The 15318-nt window shown below is 37.1% G+C and overlaps 1 protein-coding gene across 4 annotated transcripts in view; it reads left to right on the top strand.

Annotated features, from left to right (window-relative positions):
* Positions 1-10379, top strand: part of HEATR5A (HEAT repeat containing 5A) — a 54156-nt gene extending 43777 nt beyond the window's left edge. For all 4 annotated transcript variants that reach the window (XM_027878774.1, XM_027878775.1, XM_027878773.1 and 1 more), the window contains 7 exons: positions 604-731; positions 1454-1601; positions 2251-2523; positions 4938-5162; positions 6669-6820; positions 8236-8449; positions 8727-10379. In XM_027878774.1, the coding sequence (XP_027734575.1) occupies positions 604-731; positions 1454-1601; positions 2251-2523; positions 4938-5162; positions 6669-6820; positions 8236-8449; positions 8727-9028 (1442 nt within the window). In that variant the 3' untranslated portion in view covers positions 9029-10379. The remainder of the gene's footprint in view (positions 1-603; positions 732-1453; positions 1602-2250; positions 2524-4937; positions 5163-6668; positions 6821-8235; positions 8450-8726) is intronic.
* Positions 10380-15318: the final 4939 nt, after the last annotated feature.

Below are 15318 nucleotides of genomic sequence, written 5' to 3'. Positions count from 1 at the left end.
TTCCCAGGTCATCACACATTTTGGAATTACAGCTGTACAACTGGGATGAGAATATGGATTGCAGTTTATATGAAGCTTGTCTCCCAAGTCTTGAGGAGTCATGAAAGCTGAGGAAGAAAATAGTTTTATCTGCTCTAGGATTTGCAAGCTTAGGGTTCAAGTAATTTACTTACTGCTAGTGATCTAGTTGTGGTAGTTGCATTTTTGTGAAATGGGAAGATAAAGCCTCAGCCTTTGAGTTTATGCACTATTATTACTTTTGTCATTATTTCTGTCTATTACGTAAATCAGAGCAATGAGGCAAATATTCTGCTATATACTCATTATGAATTGTCCTGTCTGTTCATTGGAGTTTAGTGTTTTACTCAGAAGTTGCTTTATGTTAGTAGCCAGTTTTAATTGTGTCTTATACTGTTTAGAAGCTGAAATTCTTTGTTTTGATGGAAATTCTTGCCCCAAGATAGTAGCAGTAGGAGATGAATTCACTTAATATAAAATGTTATTTCTATGTCTGCTCAACCTACTGTGAGGTTACTTAGTAATGGACAAAATTACTCCTTAAAATTTCAAGCACATATGGGTTTTTTCTTCTGATGCTTACAGGAATTAGTGTGGAATTCCTTTGCTCCCCTCGATCAGATGCAACAATGGAGAATATTATTGCCTGCTTGCGTGCCTTGCAGGCACTCTTCGATGTTCCGTGGCCAAGGTCTAAAATAGGTGGTGATCAGGTAATGAATTAATGATCAAACATTCCCCAGAATTAAGGCATAATTTTAGTTTAAACAGTACCTCTACACTCTATTGTATTTCCAGGAATCTTGAACGTATAAGTAGTAGGTAAATTATATGCTTTACCAAAAGCCATAGAGGGAGGAGAGAAAGAGAGCACATCATGGAACCTGTAAGAAGACAGGTGAGAGGCACGGAACTTGAGGACATTTCGTCAGGAAGGAATAATTAGATGGGTAGGATGAGAACAAAGTAAAGACAGAATTCTGGGAAAGAGTTCTCTTACACTGTCTGTCAAGGCACAGCTGAATTAATTCTGTTGTAAAAATCAAAGATATGCCCAAATTCTACCAATTGTTGATGGTCTCTCCAAGGAAATGCATATACTGTAGGAGGGATACAAAGTAGTATTCCCACCTTCAAGAGTGAAGAAGCCATAAGATAAAGATTACATGGTGAGGGGGAAGTTTAGTAATTTTAAATGCCCTGTCACTTAAATGACTGTGATTACTATTTTGTTGGGAGAATTGATCAGGACTGCTGCTACCGGGAGCTACGAGCTGGATGTTGAAGAAAATGACAACTCCTATGATTGTATCAATTACATTGTGTTCCCTAGTGAGATTAATCAGAGTAATACTGTTGGCTTTAACAAGTATTAACAAGTTCCTAAAACTCCTGCATTAAAATTAAGATATATTAAATGTTTTTCTTACGGTAGGAGTTGAGTGTGGAGCTGCTGAATGTTTTGCATCGACTGATACTGACCAGAGAATCACCTGATATTCAGCTTGCTGCCCTTGAGGTGGTTCGCTTGATTCTTTTTGCAGCTCAGGAACATGTGAAGGAAAAGCGGAGAAGTGCGGAAGGTACAGTAATGTGTGAGATGTTCGAATACCTATTATCAGGATTAAAGCAATTCTTTCTTGGAAAACTGGATTCCAAGACGCATCTTGATTGAAGTGTTTCACAGTTGGTTACTAATTATGGTTCATTTAAGTCAGTTCAGGTGCCTAACATAAGAAATTGGGGTGGTATGATAGATAGCAGGTGGTTTGGGTGTTGAACAGAGGAAGTGAGGTGGAAAAATCTTGTGTGGTGTCAGGGAGGGAGGAGTTTTAATGAAAAGATGTGATCAGCTGCAATAGAGCAATGGAGAGGCTCCATGCAACTGTTACAAGCCAGATTCCAGTAGTTACTCTGATTGTAACTTCCTAATGTTCACTTTCTAAACGAAAAAGACTGGAGGAAGAATAAAAACACTTGTATCAGGTGACATCATATTGGTTTGGTGCCTCAGGATGTTGTATATCTATTGCACACCCTTTTGCCTTTTGACAATCACTGTGTAGTTTGCTTATCCAGAAGGATGTACGTTTGCCAGTAGAACCTGGAATACAAACTCATGTACATACATACAAGATTATGATTTGGTGATGAAACAATCTTAAGACATAAACTTTTTGGAAACAAGGCACAGCCTGCAGACTTCTGCCATATTTCTTCTTTTTGTTTTAGTTGATGATGGTGCTGCAGAAAAGGAAACGTTGCCAGAATTTGGGGAAGGCAAAGACACAGGAGGATTGGTGCCCGGGAAATCATTAGTCTTTGCAACACTGGAGTTGTGTGTTTGTATTCTTGTCAGACAGCTTCCCCAGCTCAACCCTAAATTAACTTGTAGCCCTGCAGTTCAACCTGGAAAACATCTGTTACTCTCAGAAGATGGAAGTAGACTGGTAGCAGCAGCATTAGTCATTCTCTCTGATGTTCCTGCAATCTGTTCTCCTGAAGGTATGCTGTTTCACCACAAGAAAAGATTAATGAAAGAATATTGGGCCCTTCTCTTCCTTTGTTATTACCTAATTTTCTTAGCTAGATAAATCTGGCAGCAAGTTTTGTTGATTTGCTTGTGACAATTTCCTTTTCTAATTATTTTTTGACTTTCAGATTACAGAACAAGTTACAAAACTGAAGCAATTAAATGAGTAGTTTTTCTTTTCCTCCCACATGTAGCAGTGCAATTAATAGATTGATTTTACACACGGAAATGTACGACAGCTACGTGTTTATATTCTACTTGAATTGTCTATTCTGGAATTTATAATGCAGACATAAATTAAATTTGAAAGGGAGATGTGTCGTTACTTTCACTAAATGCCATCATTTGAACATTAAGAAACCACTGTAAGGAGTTACGGTTGAATTCTCAGATTAGTTGACTTTTACCCATGATTCATTTTGGATTCACTCCAGACTTTAAGATGGTTCCCCACCACCAACCTCCAATATCAACTTCATACATATGATCTCTCAGTGCTGTTACAGCCACACATATAAACCATTTCTGCCCTACTCCTCTGTTCCCACCTTAGGTATCTGTGTACACCTTATGCAGATTTTTGGTATTTACCAACCCTGAAAATGTCTTCTTTTTTCTTAATTTTGTTCTCTGCTAAAAGGTTCTTCTTTGGGGAATATCATACTCCAAATGGCAGTCTTGCTATCATTGTAAGGTGATATTATGCTTTCTCTTTTCCTTCTGCAGCCCATTATTTATTGGTTCAAAGTGAATGGAAATAAAAGCATCACTTAAGTCTGAGGACAACTATCTTGTATGAAAAATAATCAGTGATTTTTTTTTCTTGCTGTAGATCTTTTTTGTCTTTAGCTGTTCATGTCATTCCACGAACTAACAGCTTGCAGTATCAAACCATATGGGATGTTTACACTAGAGGACTTAAGCATTTCATTCAGGTGACTGAAAAGAGGAGCTTAAACTTGCTTATACAGTCACTTGAAAAAGGAAGCAGCTCTAAAAGTCAGTTCATATAATCAAAGAGAAGAGAATTCCTATGTGGAATTGCATCCTTTTTTTTCCCCTTTAATAGGTAATTGAAGTTATAGTCCTGTGACTACTATGTCTCTTACTTCAGGCTGTCATGATAGGTATGCATAATAAAATTTGCAAGTAAATGATGCTCATGAACAACATTTCCTACTGAATTCCAGCAGCCAGTTTTCAAAGGCTTGGCTGTTTAAAAATAGAAGGTAGATGTCTTCAGCTTCAGAAAACACTTGTGCATACGTCAGAGACTCTCATTATTCAACAGGTCTCTCGTGAACATCAGTATATTAAAATCTTAAAAGCATAAGCATTTTGCTGATTGGGGAAGGAGATAAGCGTGTTATGCCATAGGCTTAACTGTGCTTTGCTGAGTCAGAACTTGAGATAGGAGCAACACATAAGTATGCAGATTTCTAAGTTGTCTCCAATATGTGCAGAATTCTATGTTTCTATTGGGTTCCAAGATGTAAAAATAGATTAAACTACCATGGCAGGTTTCTCCTGTGTTTTATTTTTAATATTTTTAAATGGTCTGTCATTCTGACAGGTCAATTATCAGACTGTCAGAGATGAAGATCTCTTCAGTGGCCTATGGGACAATCTGCTTCTCTCCCTAGGTCTCCCCTTTTCCAAAATATTTCAGAGCTTTTTGTTGTAATTCTAGGATTTTTTTACATATATTTATTCTGAGGTCCTCTTTTTATTACTCTGACTAAATTCTTGACTTTAGTGATTTTCTGCAGCAATGAAATCCTTAGCTTACCACACATCATGTGGGAGAAGTATTTCCTTTTATCAGTTTTGAAATTACCCTGTGTAATTTCCTTTGCTGTATTGTCTTCACTGCAAAATAGACTTTGATACTTACATTTTGTTTTCTGCTATTCTTTGTATAAACTATTATATACAAAGAATATACTACTATACATATTACTGCGTATACTAGTATGTACCATATATACTACTATACTTCATATACTTCCATAGCTTCTCTTCTGTGAGAACAACTTCCTCAGTGGTTCTGATCTTTCTGTTCTTTCTTTTCTCTGAACAGAAGAACAAAAGAATTTACCATGCTTCACATAGTAAAATCATCCAGAAAAAGATCTACAATGCTAATTTAAGAGGGGTAAAGGTTTGACTTCACTTAAGCAGTCTGACTCCCTGTTTGCTATAGCAGGTCACACAATTATTTCAAATATTTTCTTCAAATTACCAGTGCCTCCATTAATATAGGTGCTTAGAAATTATAAATAATAAATTAAAAAGATAATTCAAGAAGACTGCCTCAAACTTTTTTAATGTAAAAAGTACCTGCATTTTTTTAACTCCTGTGGAATTAATTTGCACTGTTTTACAGGAAGTGTTTCTGTTCTACCGACTATTTTGTACCTAATTATTGGAGTACTTAAAGAAACTGCTGTGAAATCTCAAGATGGCCAGTTACCTCTAGTAGTTGCTGCATCTCTACAAGCTCTTAAAGGACTCTTGTCTTCTCCAATGTCTCGAGCAGAGAAGAGTAGGACTGCTTGGACTGATCTTCTGCGCAGTGCTTTGGTCTCAGTACTTGACTGTTGGGATCAAGGTAAACACAAATATTGAGTCTGTGTTTTTAAAAAACAAAAACTGTCTGTGTGAAACGTTCTTTGATTTTATTTAGATTCAATTTATGCACATATAAAAAAAGATTAGTATGTTAGTCACAGAAGAATTAGCTGGCTACCAAGTACTGTTGAAACTATAGTGCAGTCTTGTCCCTACAGTTCATATCAGAAGTCATCATCTATAAAAGTACAAGTAAGGGTATTGTGGTTTAAGCCCACCTAGAAATTAAGCACCAGCAGCTGCTCGCTCAACCCTCCCTCTCCCCGTGCCACCCCCACCCCAGTGGAACGGGGAGGAAAATCAAAGTAAAACTTGCGTGGTGAGATAAGAACAATTTACTAATTGAAAATAAAGTAAAATACAATAATAATGGTAAATTATAATAATAATCATAATAAAAGTGGGAAAACAAGGGATGCACAAGGCAGTTGCTCACCAGCCACTGACTAATGGCAGACCCCTCTTCCTGAACCCAGGTTGGCACCTCTTCCGGGTAACTCCCCCTAGTTTATACACTGGGCTTGACATTCTGTGGTGTGGAATAGTCCTTTGGTCAGTTCAAGCCACCTGTCTCAGCTGTGCTCCCTCCCAGTTTCTTTCCTGTACCTCCTTACTGGCAGAGCATGAGACAAGAAAAAAGCTCCTTGACTTAGGATAAACACGACTTAGCAAAAAACCAAAACATCGGTGTGTTATCAACACCATTCTCATTCTGAATCCAAAACATACCACCATAACAGCTACTGAGAAGAAATCAACTCTCCCCTAGCTGAAAGAAATTAACTCTCCCCTAGCTGAAACCCGGACAGTGGGTTTGCAGGCCTGCCCCTGTGTTACGTAGTGCCACAATGTAGTTACGTGGTACAAGGGCATAAACAGGAGTTGTGGCCTCAGTGTACCTTTGAGCATAAAAGACAGCTGTCCTGTGGGCAGGTTCTCAACAGAGAGTTAGTGCCCGTAGGAAAACAAAGGGTATTTAAAGCAGTAGTGCAAGAAAAAATTTTTTGTCCTGAAGTTAGTTTAATGCGTGCTGCTGCTTCAACTTCCTGAGTTTGCAGTATGTTTAACATTTGTTATGTTTACTCTCTAAAGTGTAGTTTGTTGTTGGAACTTTTATTTATAGAGGTGTTTTTGTAGGTTATAGGAAAAGAATATATTTTCTTAATGCAAATTTTATATATTCTCAAAAAAGATTGTAATCTTAATATCTCCTACCAGTTCTTCAAAGATATTTATTGGACTTTATACAAAGAAACGACTGAATAAGGAGTATGCTGTTATTTCTAAATATGCACATAAGCACCCCTGAATTCCCATTTTGGCCTTGGCTTTTATTACAGGAAAAGTCCGTATCACTGCATCAGAGTACATTGTGTATTTGAATGAAATGTAGACATTGATATTTCTGCTTCACCTCTGTGTAACACTTAAACTCATAAGATTACTTTTTAATGCAAGTCTAACCCTCTTCTTACTTTATTGATAGATAAAGGACTCCAAGAACTCGATGAAGTTAGCCTGCTTACTGCTATTACAGTATTTGTTATGTCTACCACCCCAGAAGTTACTACTGTAGAGTGCCTTCAGAAGCGTTGTATTGAGACGTTTAAAATAACACTTGATTCAAAGGATCCTCTTGTAAGTCCTAGTGAAGTTATGGAATACCAGTATTGTATTAAATGAATTTTAGTTGTGTCACTAGTCCTGGGTATTGATTGAAGTTAATTCTCTCCTGACTGTATCTGTTCTATTTTAAAATACAATGAGCTCGTTTGAACAATGAGCAAAACCACGTCCAGCCGTGCATTTAATAATTCTTTATTCTGTATGCAGTTCTGTATTCCTGTGATTTTTTTGTTTGTTTTTTTTATTGCATCAGATGCAGCACTTTATACATTGATAAGTATGAGATTCAGTTCTGTAGTGTTTCAGGCACCTGTTTAATTTTATTTGTTCACTTTATCTTCAGCACACAGATACTATCTTTTGCACTGGAAATCACTCAGCTGTGAGTGTTTGGGAGCTGTAGCAAGTACCACTATATAGCTGTTTCTGTCCCATAAGCATCAGCTCTTGGCACTATGCTGCTGGATGCAGCATACTGCCCTAGATTACTGCTTGCTCCAACCTAGTATAAATATTTTCATGTAGTAGCTTTAGACTGTAGTTCCATAGTTGATATATTACTGCTCTTCACCAAAAAAACCTAATGTATCGGGAAAAAAAGTATGTATACAAATGGCTTTTTTAGATGTTGGAACTTCTTCACTCTCGAAGTTAAGCTCTGAAAATAACATGCTCTAGATTTTATCTTTGTGAGAATGTAAACTGTTTTTCTTGCATCTTCTCTGTATATATTTGCATAGTAATAAAAAATTAAATAAAGTTATCTTTACTTGAGAAATAGCTGTAAGACAGTACTTTTTAATGAATCAATACATTTCTAATATTGTAAACTTCAGTTTCCACTGTTAGCAAACTGGGGATGCCAAATACGACTGCAAGGAAATGTTAGCATGCATTTTCAAATTTTATCCAAGTATTTATCCAAGTATTTAAGTATTGAGCCCTTCTGAAATTGTGTAGGAACCTGGCAGTTCCAATCCTGTTGACTTCCAATGAATGCAAGCTATTGGACAATTTGAGGCATTTTAAAATTGTGTCTACAGTTTGACAGGGATATTGCTTACATTTTAAACACCTCTTTTCAGTTTGCTGTGTTTTTGCAAAAAGGAGAGTATTTTCAAAACAGGACTCATCTTCATACAAAAATAGTATTTTTTCCTTAACTCAAAAATGTCAGAATATGTAAGACTCAGGGGAAAGAAAAAGGAAGCAGGATCTAGTGTCAGTTATTATTTTGATTGCAAGTTATAATCCTCTTAATAAAGTATTATACATTAGCAGCCTGAAACCTCAGGAATTTTTAAGCTAGGAGGCACATTTTTCCCCCCTCCTTAAAATTTTATCTGACAACCTGTTAGATTTAAAACAGTCAGAGATGTATTTTTAAATACAACACTTTATAACTGCAAATTTTGTTTTTCCTCTAGGTACAGTGTAAGTGCTACCAGCTGCTGCACTCCATCTTTCAGCATCCAAACAAAACCGTGTCATATCCTTACATTCATTCTTTAGCACCGTCCATTGTGGGAAAACTGCAGGAAACAGAAAAAGCAAAACCTGAAAATGCTGCTGAACTCCAAGTCATTCAGGAGGGAATAAAGGTGGTTACAGCTCTGACAGCCACTGCTGAGGAAGAGCACCGTAAGTCACTTCCATTACTAGTGCCCAAAGCATTAAATATGCTCAAAGCTGCCATAAGTAACAAACCAAACCAAAACAACCACTAGGAATCCAATCCTGAATGCTAATTGCTGACAAAATTGCTCACAGGAAATGTTGGTTCTTTTTACCCTACAGTTCAGCTAACATCTGTAGCTTTATAGTTTGAGTTAAACGTTAACCTAGAGAAATACTTCTAGTTTGAATTTGAAACTATTTTTAAAAAATGTATGCTCAAGCTGTGTTTTCAATGTTGTAGGTGCTCATTTGGTGGCCTGCTTTCTTCCCATCCTTATTTCCTTTCTTTTGGATGAAAATGCCCTGGTTTCTGCTACGAACTCAGCAAAAAATCTACATGAGTTCGCGTTGCAAAATCTGATGCAGATTGGTCCACAGTACTCGTCAGTTTTTAAAAAACTAATGGCCTCCTCTCCAACTATGAAAGCCAGGCTTGAGTCAGCTGTGAAAGGCAATCAAGAAAGCATCAAAGTGAAGACTGCTAAACATGCAAAGAATCCTGGGAAAAGTTCAAGCATTCAGCTAAAGACCAATTTTCTTTAAAGCTTCATATTGTCTTCTTATGTATTTTGATTTCAACAGCAAAAACCATCCCCTTTAATTTCTAATGAAAGTAGAATCGCTGTGAGTTGATCTTAAGTATTTGAGTTTGTGTTGAAGTATTTCAGAAAGTTTTTAAGAGAAAGAACATCTCTAGGTAACTTTCTGTTAGTGTAAGACTTATTAAACATCTCTAAATGTTATGAATAAATCAGAGGTCATCAAATCTGTATTTTTTTGTTATTTTGGACTAAAATACCAGAAATGCACATGTCTATATTAAAAAAAGCATAGCAAACTTTACCATAGGTTAATTTAGAAGAAGTCCACACTTAGCCATTAAGTAAAACTAATTTTATTTGAAAGCAGTATTTGTCAAAAATAAGTCACCTTAATTGTTTTTTTGATTTAACTGGGGCATAAATTTACTTACAGGTTGTAATCTATGCTAATTACTAATTTAACAGACTGCATCAATAATTAAACAGATTAGGTATCCTTTTAAGCCTTACAACAGTTTATTGTTGATCTCAGAAAATTCAACTCAGTAAAGGTAATACGAATAGCTTTAATCCTCATGTCTTGAGCTGGACAAGACGTAACAAATGGTGTGAAACACAGCTCTGTGATGCTTCTTCCCGAAGGACTCTGTAGTGCTTTCCAGAGTGGGACTATGGAAGGACTGGCAGGCTTGGTGCCTTGCTTCTCCACACGGTCTCACTGTTCAGGACGTGTCCTTGTGTTAAGTTTGTATCAGGCGAGCCAGGCAGTCGGAGCTTACGTATCCTGTGCAGGGCAGGACAGCAGCTTTAGCATTCAGTGCCTCGATTCAGACCTCTGCTCTATCTGGATGGATGTTTCCTGATCGGTAAATGATCGGTTATATAAACATGGAACTCACATAAATTTATGTATCTCTGCAATGAGAGATGGACATATTTGAAGTCACCTTGGCTTGTGTCTATAAATAAAGAGCAACAAACTGATAGTAAGGAGTATATAATTAACATTTTTATCAAGGAACATATTTTAATATAGAAAAATAACTATCAAAATTGCAAAGGCTATAGAGTATTTTTACTTCTTCTTCCTACCAGTATTAACTAAACCAAACACTATCAAACTGAGGATACTATTTCCTTCTTGAATCTAATTGCTTTAAAAGAAAGGAGAAAAAAATTATCTACAGAACTGAGAAACACACTGTGACTCAGGAAGAGTGTGATGTACTGTATTTTATGAGAAATTTTGTACATAAATATAATTGTAAATTGTACAGAATTAACCATTTGACCAAAGTTCTAACAGTTAATTTTTCTAATTTACATAAATAAAGCTAATTTTCTTCACTTAATATTTGTCTTAGTCATTTTATCTAAGAACTTTTGTATCAGAAAGGAAATCATTGTATGGTGCCTCAAGGAAACTAATAATAAAAGTTTGGGCTGGATTAATCAAGGTCTGTGACTTGATACTGCAGGTCTTCCTCTGTTCTGTGAAGCACATTGGGTAAATAACTAGCACCAGGAAGACTTTCTATGTGTAAGTACCTCTTCTGTGCCAAATGCTGAAATATGTGAACTCTGGGAAGATGGTTGAGATGCTTTCCATCTTTCCCTGGAGAACCAGAAGCACTTTGTTTCACCTCTTCATTGAAGTCAAATCTGTAGTTGCTGGCTGTGTTGAACGGGAGTTACATTAGATTTGGCAGTTACTCATCTCATCAGTAATTTTTTTATCTCATTATTTTTCCCTACGAAGTTTACTGGTGGGGGTTTTTTTGTTTTGTTTCTTCTGGAAAATCATAGATTCTTATGGCACTTGAAACTTTTAAATGAAACTCATGTCATATTTACTATCAAAGTGGCCAAATACATCACTTAGGAAGTTAGTTACTACAGTAAGTGTATGTGGCTGCCTTTTTCAGTTTCTGTGATGTATAGCAATGTATCAACATGTTCTAATGTTGATAGGACAATCTATTGAAACCCTACCTTGCTCAAAAATTTTGAAGAAGCATATTCAAGTTGCAAGAGCATCAAGCAAACCTGTTAAAAACAAAAATTAAAATTTAGAACAGCTTAGTCCTCGATTTCTTAGAAGGTCTCATTGCAGTAGCTCACAACTGAGTCACTGAGTAGTGCCATAATTATGTGATTTCACATTTCTTGATCAAGTCTTGTAGCCACATGTGGAAAAGCACCATTTTCAACATATCTGTGTATTGCAGAAGCAAAAAATATTCCAATAAAGAGAACTGCTGCTAATTCTTAATGTTGACTGTAAATTAGGTCATATGTGTGAGCTTTATTTATCTAGATAATAATTTATCCACATAGTAAAAATATCTGTGCCCTGAGTTGTGCTTTTTTATGTACACCTAAAGAACAAGTTGGATCATATGAATAAATCAACTCCTTTAAGATTATATAAATGAATCTTACAGATATAATCTTGTTTCAGTTATAAAAAGATTTTGGCTTTTAGATATCAGATGTCTTTGCTGCAGTCTTACAAGGAACTTGCATAAATCTCTTTTTTCCTGAAGAAATAAGTAAGACCACAGAGCAGTTTTGGTTTTAATTCCACTCTTCTTCTTTAGGCATTGCTTGGTATGCAAGCTCTTACATTTAGCTGAGCAATGAGAGCCAAACGTGTTTAGCCATAAACCAAAGTCTCACTTTTGCCACTCTCGCTTCCTGTGTCCTGTGCCTCCTTGCTGGTAGTTTTTGTGCCATTTCTCTACAAGCCCCAGTGAATTTTCTTCCAGTAAATTGTCTTTCAAATGAAGCACGTGGCCTGCATGCATGTTTACTTTGTATGTTTCCACTGTTTATATAGGAAGTTTAGTGGGTTTGTGTGGTAAAAGGTCTTTTCTGTGCCTAACCCCAAGTGTATATATGCACATATGAGCACATCATGGAATGTAATATCAAAGTGCTATGCAAATAATTCGCAGATAACTTTCTGTTGACTGCAACAAACCAGAATTAGTAAAAACTGTGCAAAAGCATCCCACAGCTGGAATGTGGTGGGTTTTAATTGGATACAAATCTGTAGCACTGCAGCTGAAAAAGCAGCATTTCTGATAGTATTGCTTAGGCTAGAATAAGTCTGAGGCTGATGTGGTATGTTCCAAGGTGCAGGAGTCACCTTCAGGTGGACAGAGGTATCAGTCAAATGATGCAGATATCACCATAAAATAGGAATGCATAGGAAGCAGAGCAGATTTTTCTATTAATACATGTCAGTTACTACTTAAAATTTCCAAAGAGATTTTTCACCACAAGACTTCCACAGCAGTACCCAAGGAGGGTAATTGCAGAGACCAATTGCAGGAGGAGTGGAGTGATGTAGGATAATTTCCTAGTTTATCAGAAGTAGCAGTAATACTGCTTAGGAGGGATCAGGTGGAAAATTCAACAGAATTTCAATATAGTTTTAATTTGAATGAAATTGGATGCATCTGTGACAGTGCAATGTATGAGGGGTCACTGTGACAGTCTCTTTTAAAGTTTCATCCCTAATCTCATCTAGATGTGCTAGATACACATATTTTGTATTCCTGAAATGTACCTGTTATGTCAGTAGACAGAAGTTGTTTCTTAACAAATACTGGTCTGCTAATAAACTGCTTGTGTTTTCTGCCAGTGACAAACTTCGCAAATGAAACTTCAAGCAAGGCAAGAAAGCAAGGGGAGAAATCCTTAAACAATTAACACTCTTTGTTGAGTTATCAAATAAAAGAACACAGAGCAAGGTAGGCTATTTGTCTACTTCTCTACACTGTGGTGTCAAAAACCACAGGAAGAGTCACCCCATTTGTCTTGAAAGTAGCATTCCTTGGCCAGCCTGGATCCTTTGAGCTTTCCTAGGTACTGCTTTTTGCACATGAGAACCTCCGATCCTTAAAAATATCTAATATGTGGTACTTCCATGCAGCCAAGTATTAAATGAAGTGCTCAGATTTGTCCACGGCACTCTAACTTGAGCAGCACTGGAGCTGTTGCTGTAGATAACATTTCACAGAGGACTCCCATTCAATTAGCTGAAATATCAAGCAGTTCAGTTTTACACATACTGGTCAAGCTATTTAATGACAGCAGGCTATAGCTTCAAAGACATAAAAATTAAAAAGCACATTTGGCCAGACATGACATGCTTTACCTGCCTCTAACATATTTAATGTCATGAATACTGAAAGTTGATTATGCAAACTGAAGTAAACCAGCTGCATTTGATACATTATGCTGTCTGCATAATGTAAAAAAAAAACCCTAAATATGCCAGTGCTATGCCACCAACCTCTCAAAAATAATGTGTGGACTTTGGTTTTTATGTAGAGTTTTAGATTTTTGAAACCTTTTTCCTAAAATGTTCTCTGTATTCTCTGGAGAATCAGTGGTTTATTACATATAACAATGACAGGGAAAGTGACATCTAAATATAGCAAAAATAGGGCTGAAGACCTTGTCTGAGAAACAGGTCAGTGCAAAAGCAGGCTTTTAAAACATCCTGCAGTTATCTGTGGTACAGTAACCCACATTCTCTCTGCAGCCAGATATCAGTTCTGCTCTGTGGTCATATCCCCACTTCCATAGTCCCACTTAGCTGAAGTGCAAAGTCTAATTCCAGAAGGAAGAATGTGGCATCAAATCCCTTTTCTCTGTGCTTGGATTTCAGGTGCTCAGTGGTGGCACAAGCTGGGAGGATGAGTCGCAGCCACAGCAGGGCCTGCTGTCTCTGTGCATATTAGTGCATGTGCCCATTTGCCCAGTTATTGCACAGAAAAAAGTATTGTTTATACATGTAGAGAAGTTTGCAGATGAGGGAAGTCTGTTTCTAAAAGTTGCTGGTAAGAAGCTAAATTTAGTAATGACACAGATTCGTAAAATCGCATTCTAAGCTGCAGCCTTACGAATTGCAATTGTGTAGCCTAAAAATGGGATTTTTTAACCAATGTTAATATTCATGTATTAAAATGGATGTGAATTATCTCGCTGACAATGAAATGGAAAATGGAATTACTGACAGTCCCTGTTGCTACTACAGGGAATTTTTTTCTAATTATAGCCTTCTCTGGGGACAGTTTTATTTATGGTATTTTTGTAAGCATTTTTTTTTTCTGCCTACTGTGTCAGTTCTCTGTATGCTTTTCTGCAAGAAAAGGAGAAGGGTTTGTTTGAGACTCATTTTCAGTGGAAGTACAGGCCTCAGGGATTCTGGAAACAATTTTGATTTATATCTAAAAATAGAAATATTATGCAATTTGAAAATACAACCTATCATTATGAAGGCAAATGCTCTTAACCTCGTCTTTCCTCATGTAAAATTCATGGCAAACACCAAGAAAAAATTGTCACAGATGTATGCATGTTTTATGGGAAGCACAGATGCAAGGATAACTGGTTCAAGCTGCTGCCACCAAATTTACCTGAAATTCAGTTAGAAGAATAAAAGAATTTGCCTATAGGAAAAAAATCCAGTTTTCTTTTATGTATTTATTAAATAAGCAAGGATGGGTTGAAGAAGGGAAATGGAAGAGACACTGGAAATGAATGGCTTTCACCTCCAGTCTGAGGCCCAATGCAATCTTGTGTTCAGCTGTCAGGGAGTCAAGCCACACAGTAATGTGGCCACGGGAAAGGTGGGAGAGTAAATGGGCTTTTTTTAATTTTAGTCCATTCCTCCGAGTTCCCTTTTGAGACCAACAAATCTGGGTATAATTTCCTTTTGTAAAATAAGACTTTTCAAGCTGGTTGGAGAGAGGTTCTCAAGAATGAGTGATCTTGAGTTGGAGCCATGACCCATCCCTAGTTCTAGGCACCATCTAGCCAAGTGATACATGTAGATACATGTGGACACTTGGGACTTAAAGGCTTGCAGCCTTCTGTCCCCATTTTCCCACATCACCTTGGAGATGTAGCAAAAGGCTGTACCTGTCCCCTGTAGGTACAGGGAGGAAAGATAGTCAGTGGGCAAGGTATGAACCACCAAAGTATTCTTCTCTGTCTGAGGGCAGCTGCACCCGGGGAAGCTATGAGTGAATAACTTATTTTCCAAGTAGGCAATTTCCTTTAGGTGCCCAGAGAAACCTTCTTGCAAGGACATTCAGAACCATGAACTGCAATGATTTAGGATAAGCTGCAGTCATTCCTAAAGACTTCTGGAGATTTTCCTGATCAAGGCAGGAGAGAAACGGGTGTTGGATGTACTGGCTATAGAGCAGAGAGACTTCAGAAGCAGATTTGGAAGATGAGCATCTACTGCAAAGCTTCAGCTTCCATGAGCAA

This window comes from Empidonax traillii, unplaced genomic scaffold, assembly GCF_003031625.1.
Source record: "Empidonax traillii isolate 1590-97213 ecotype Southwest subspecies unplaced genomic scaffold, ASM303162v1 scaffold45:size3623477, whole genome shotgun sequence".
Classification (NCBI taxonomy): domain Eukaryota; kingdom Metazoa; phylum Chordata; class Aves; order Passeriformes; family Tyrannidae; genus Empidonax; species Empidonax traillii.
Note: the sequence above shows the minus strand (reverse complement) of the source record. Positions and strands in the feature narration are given on the sequence as shown.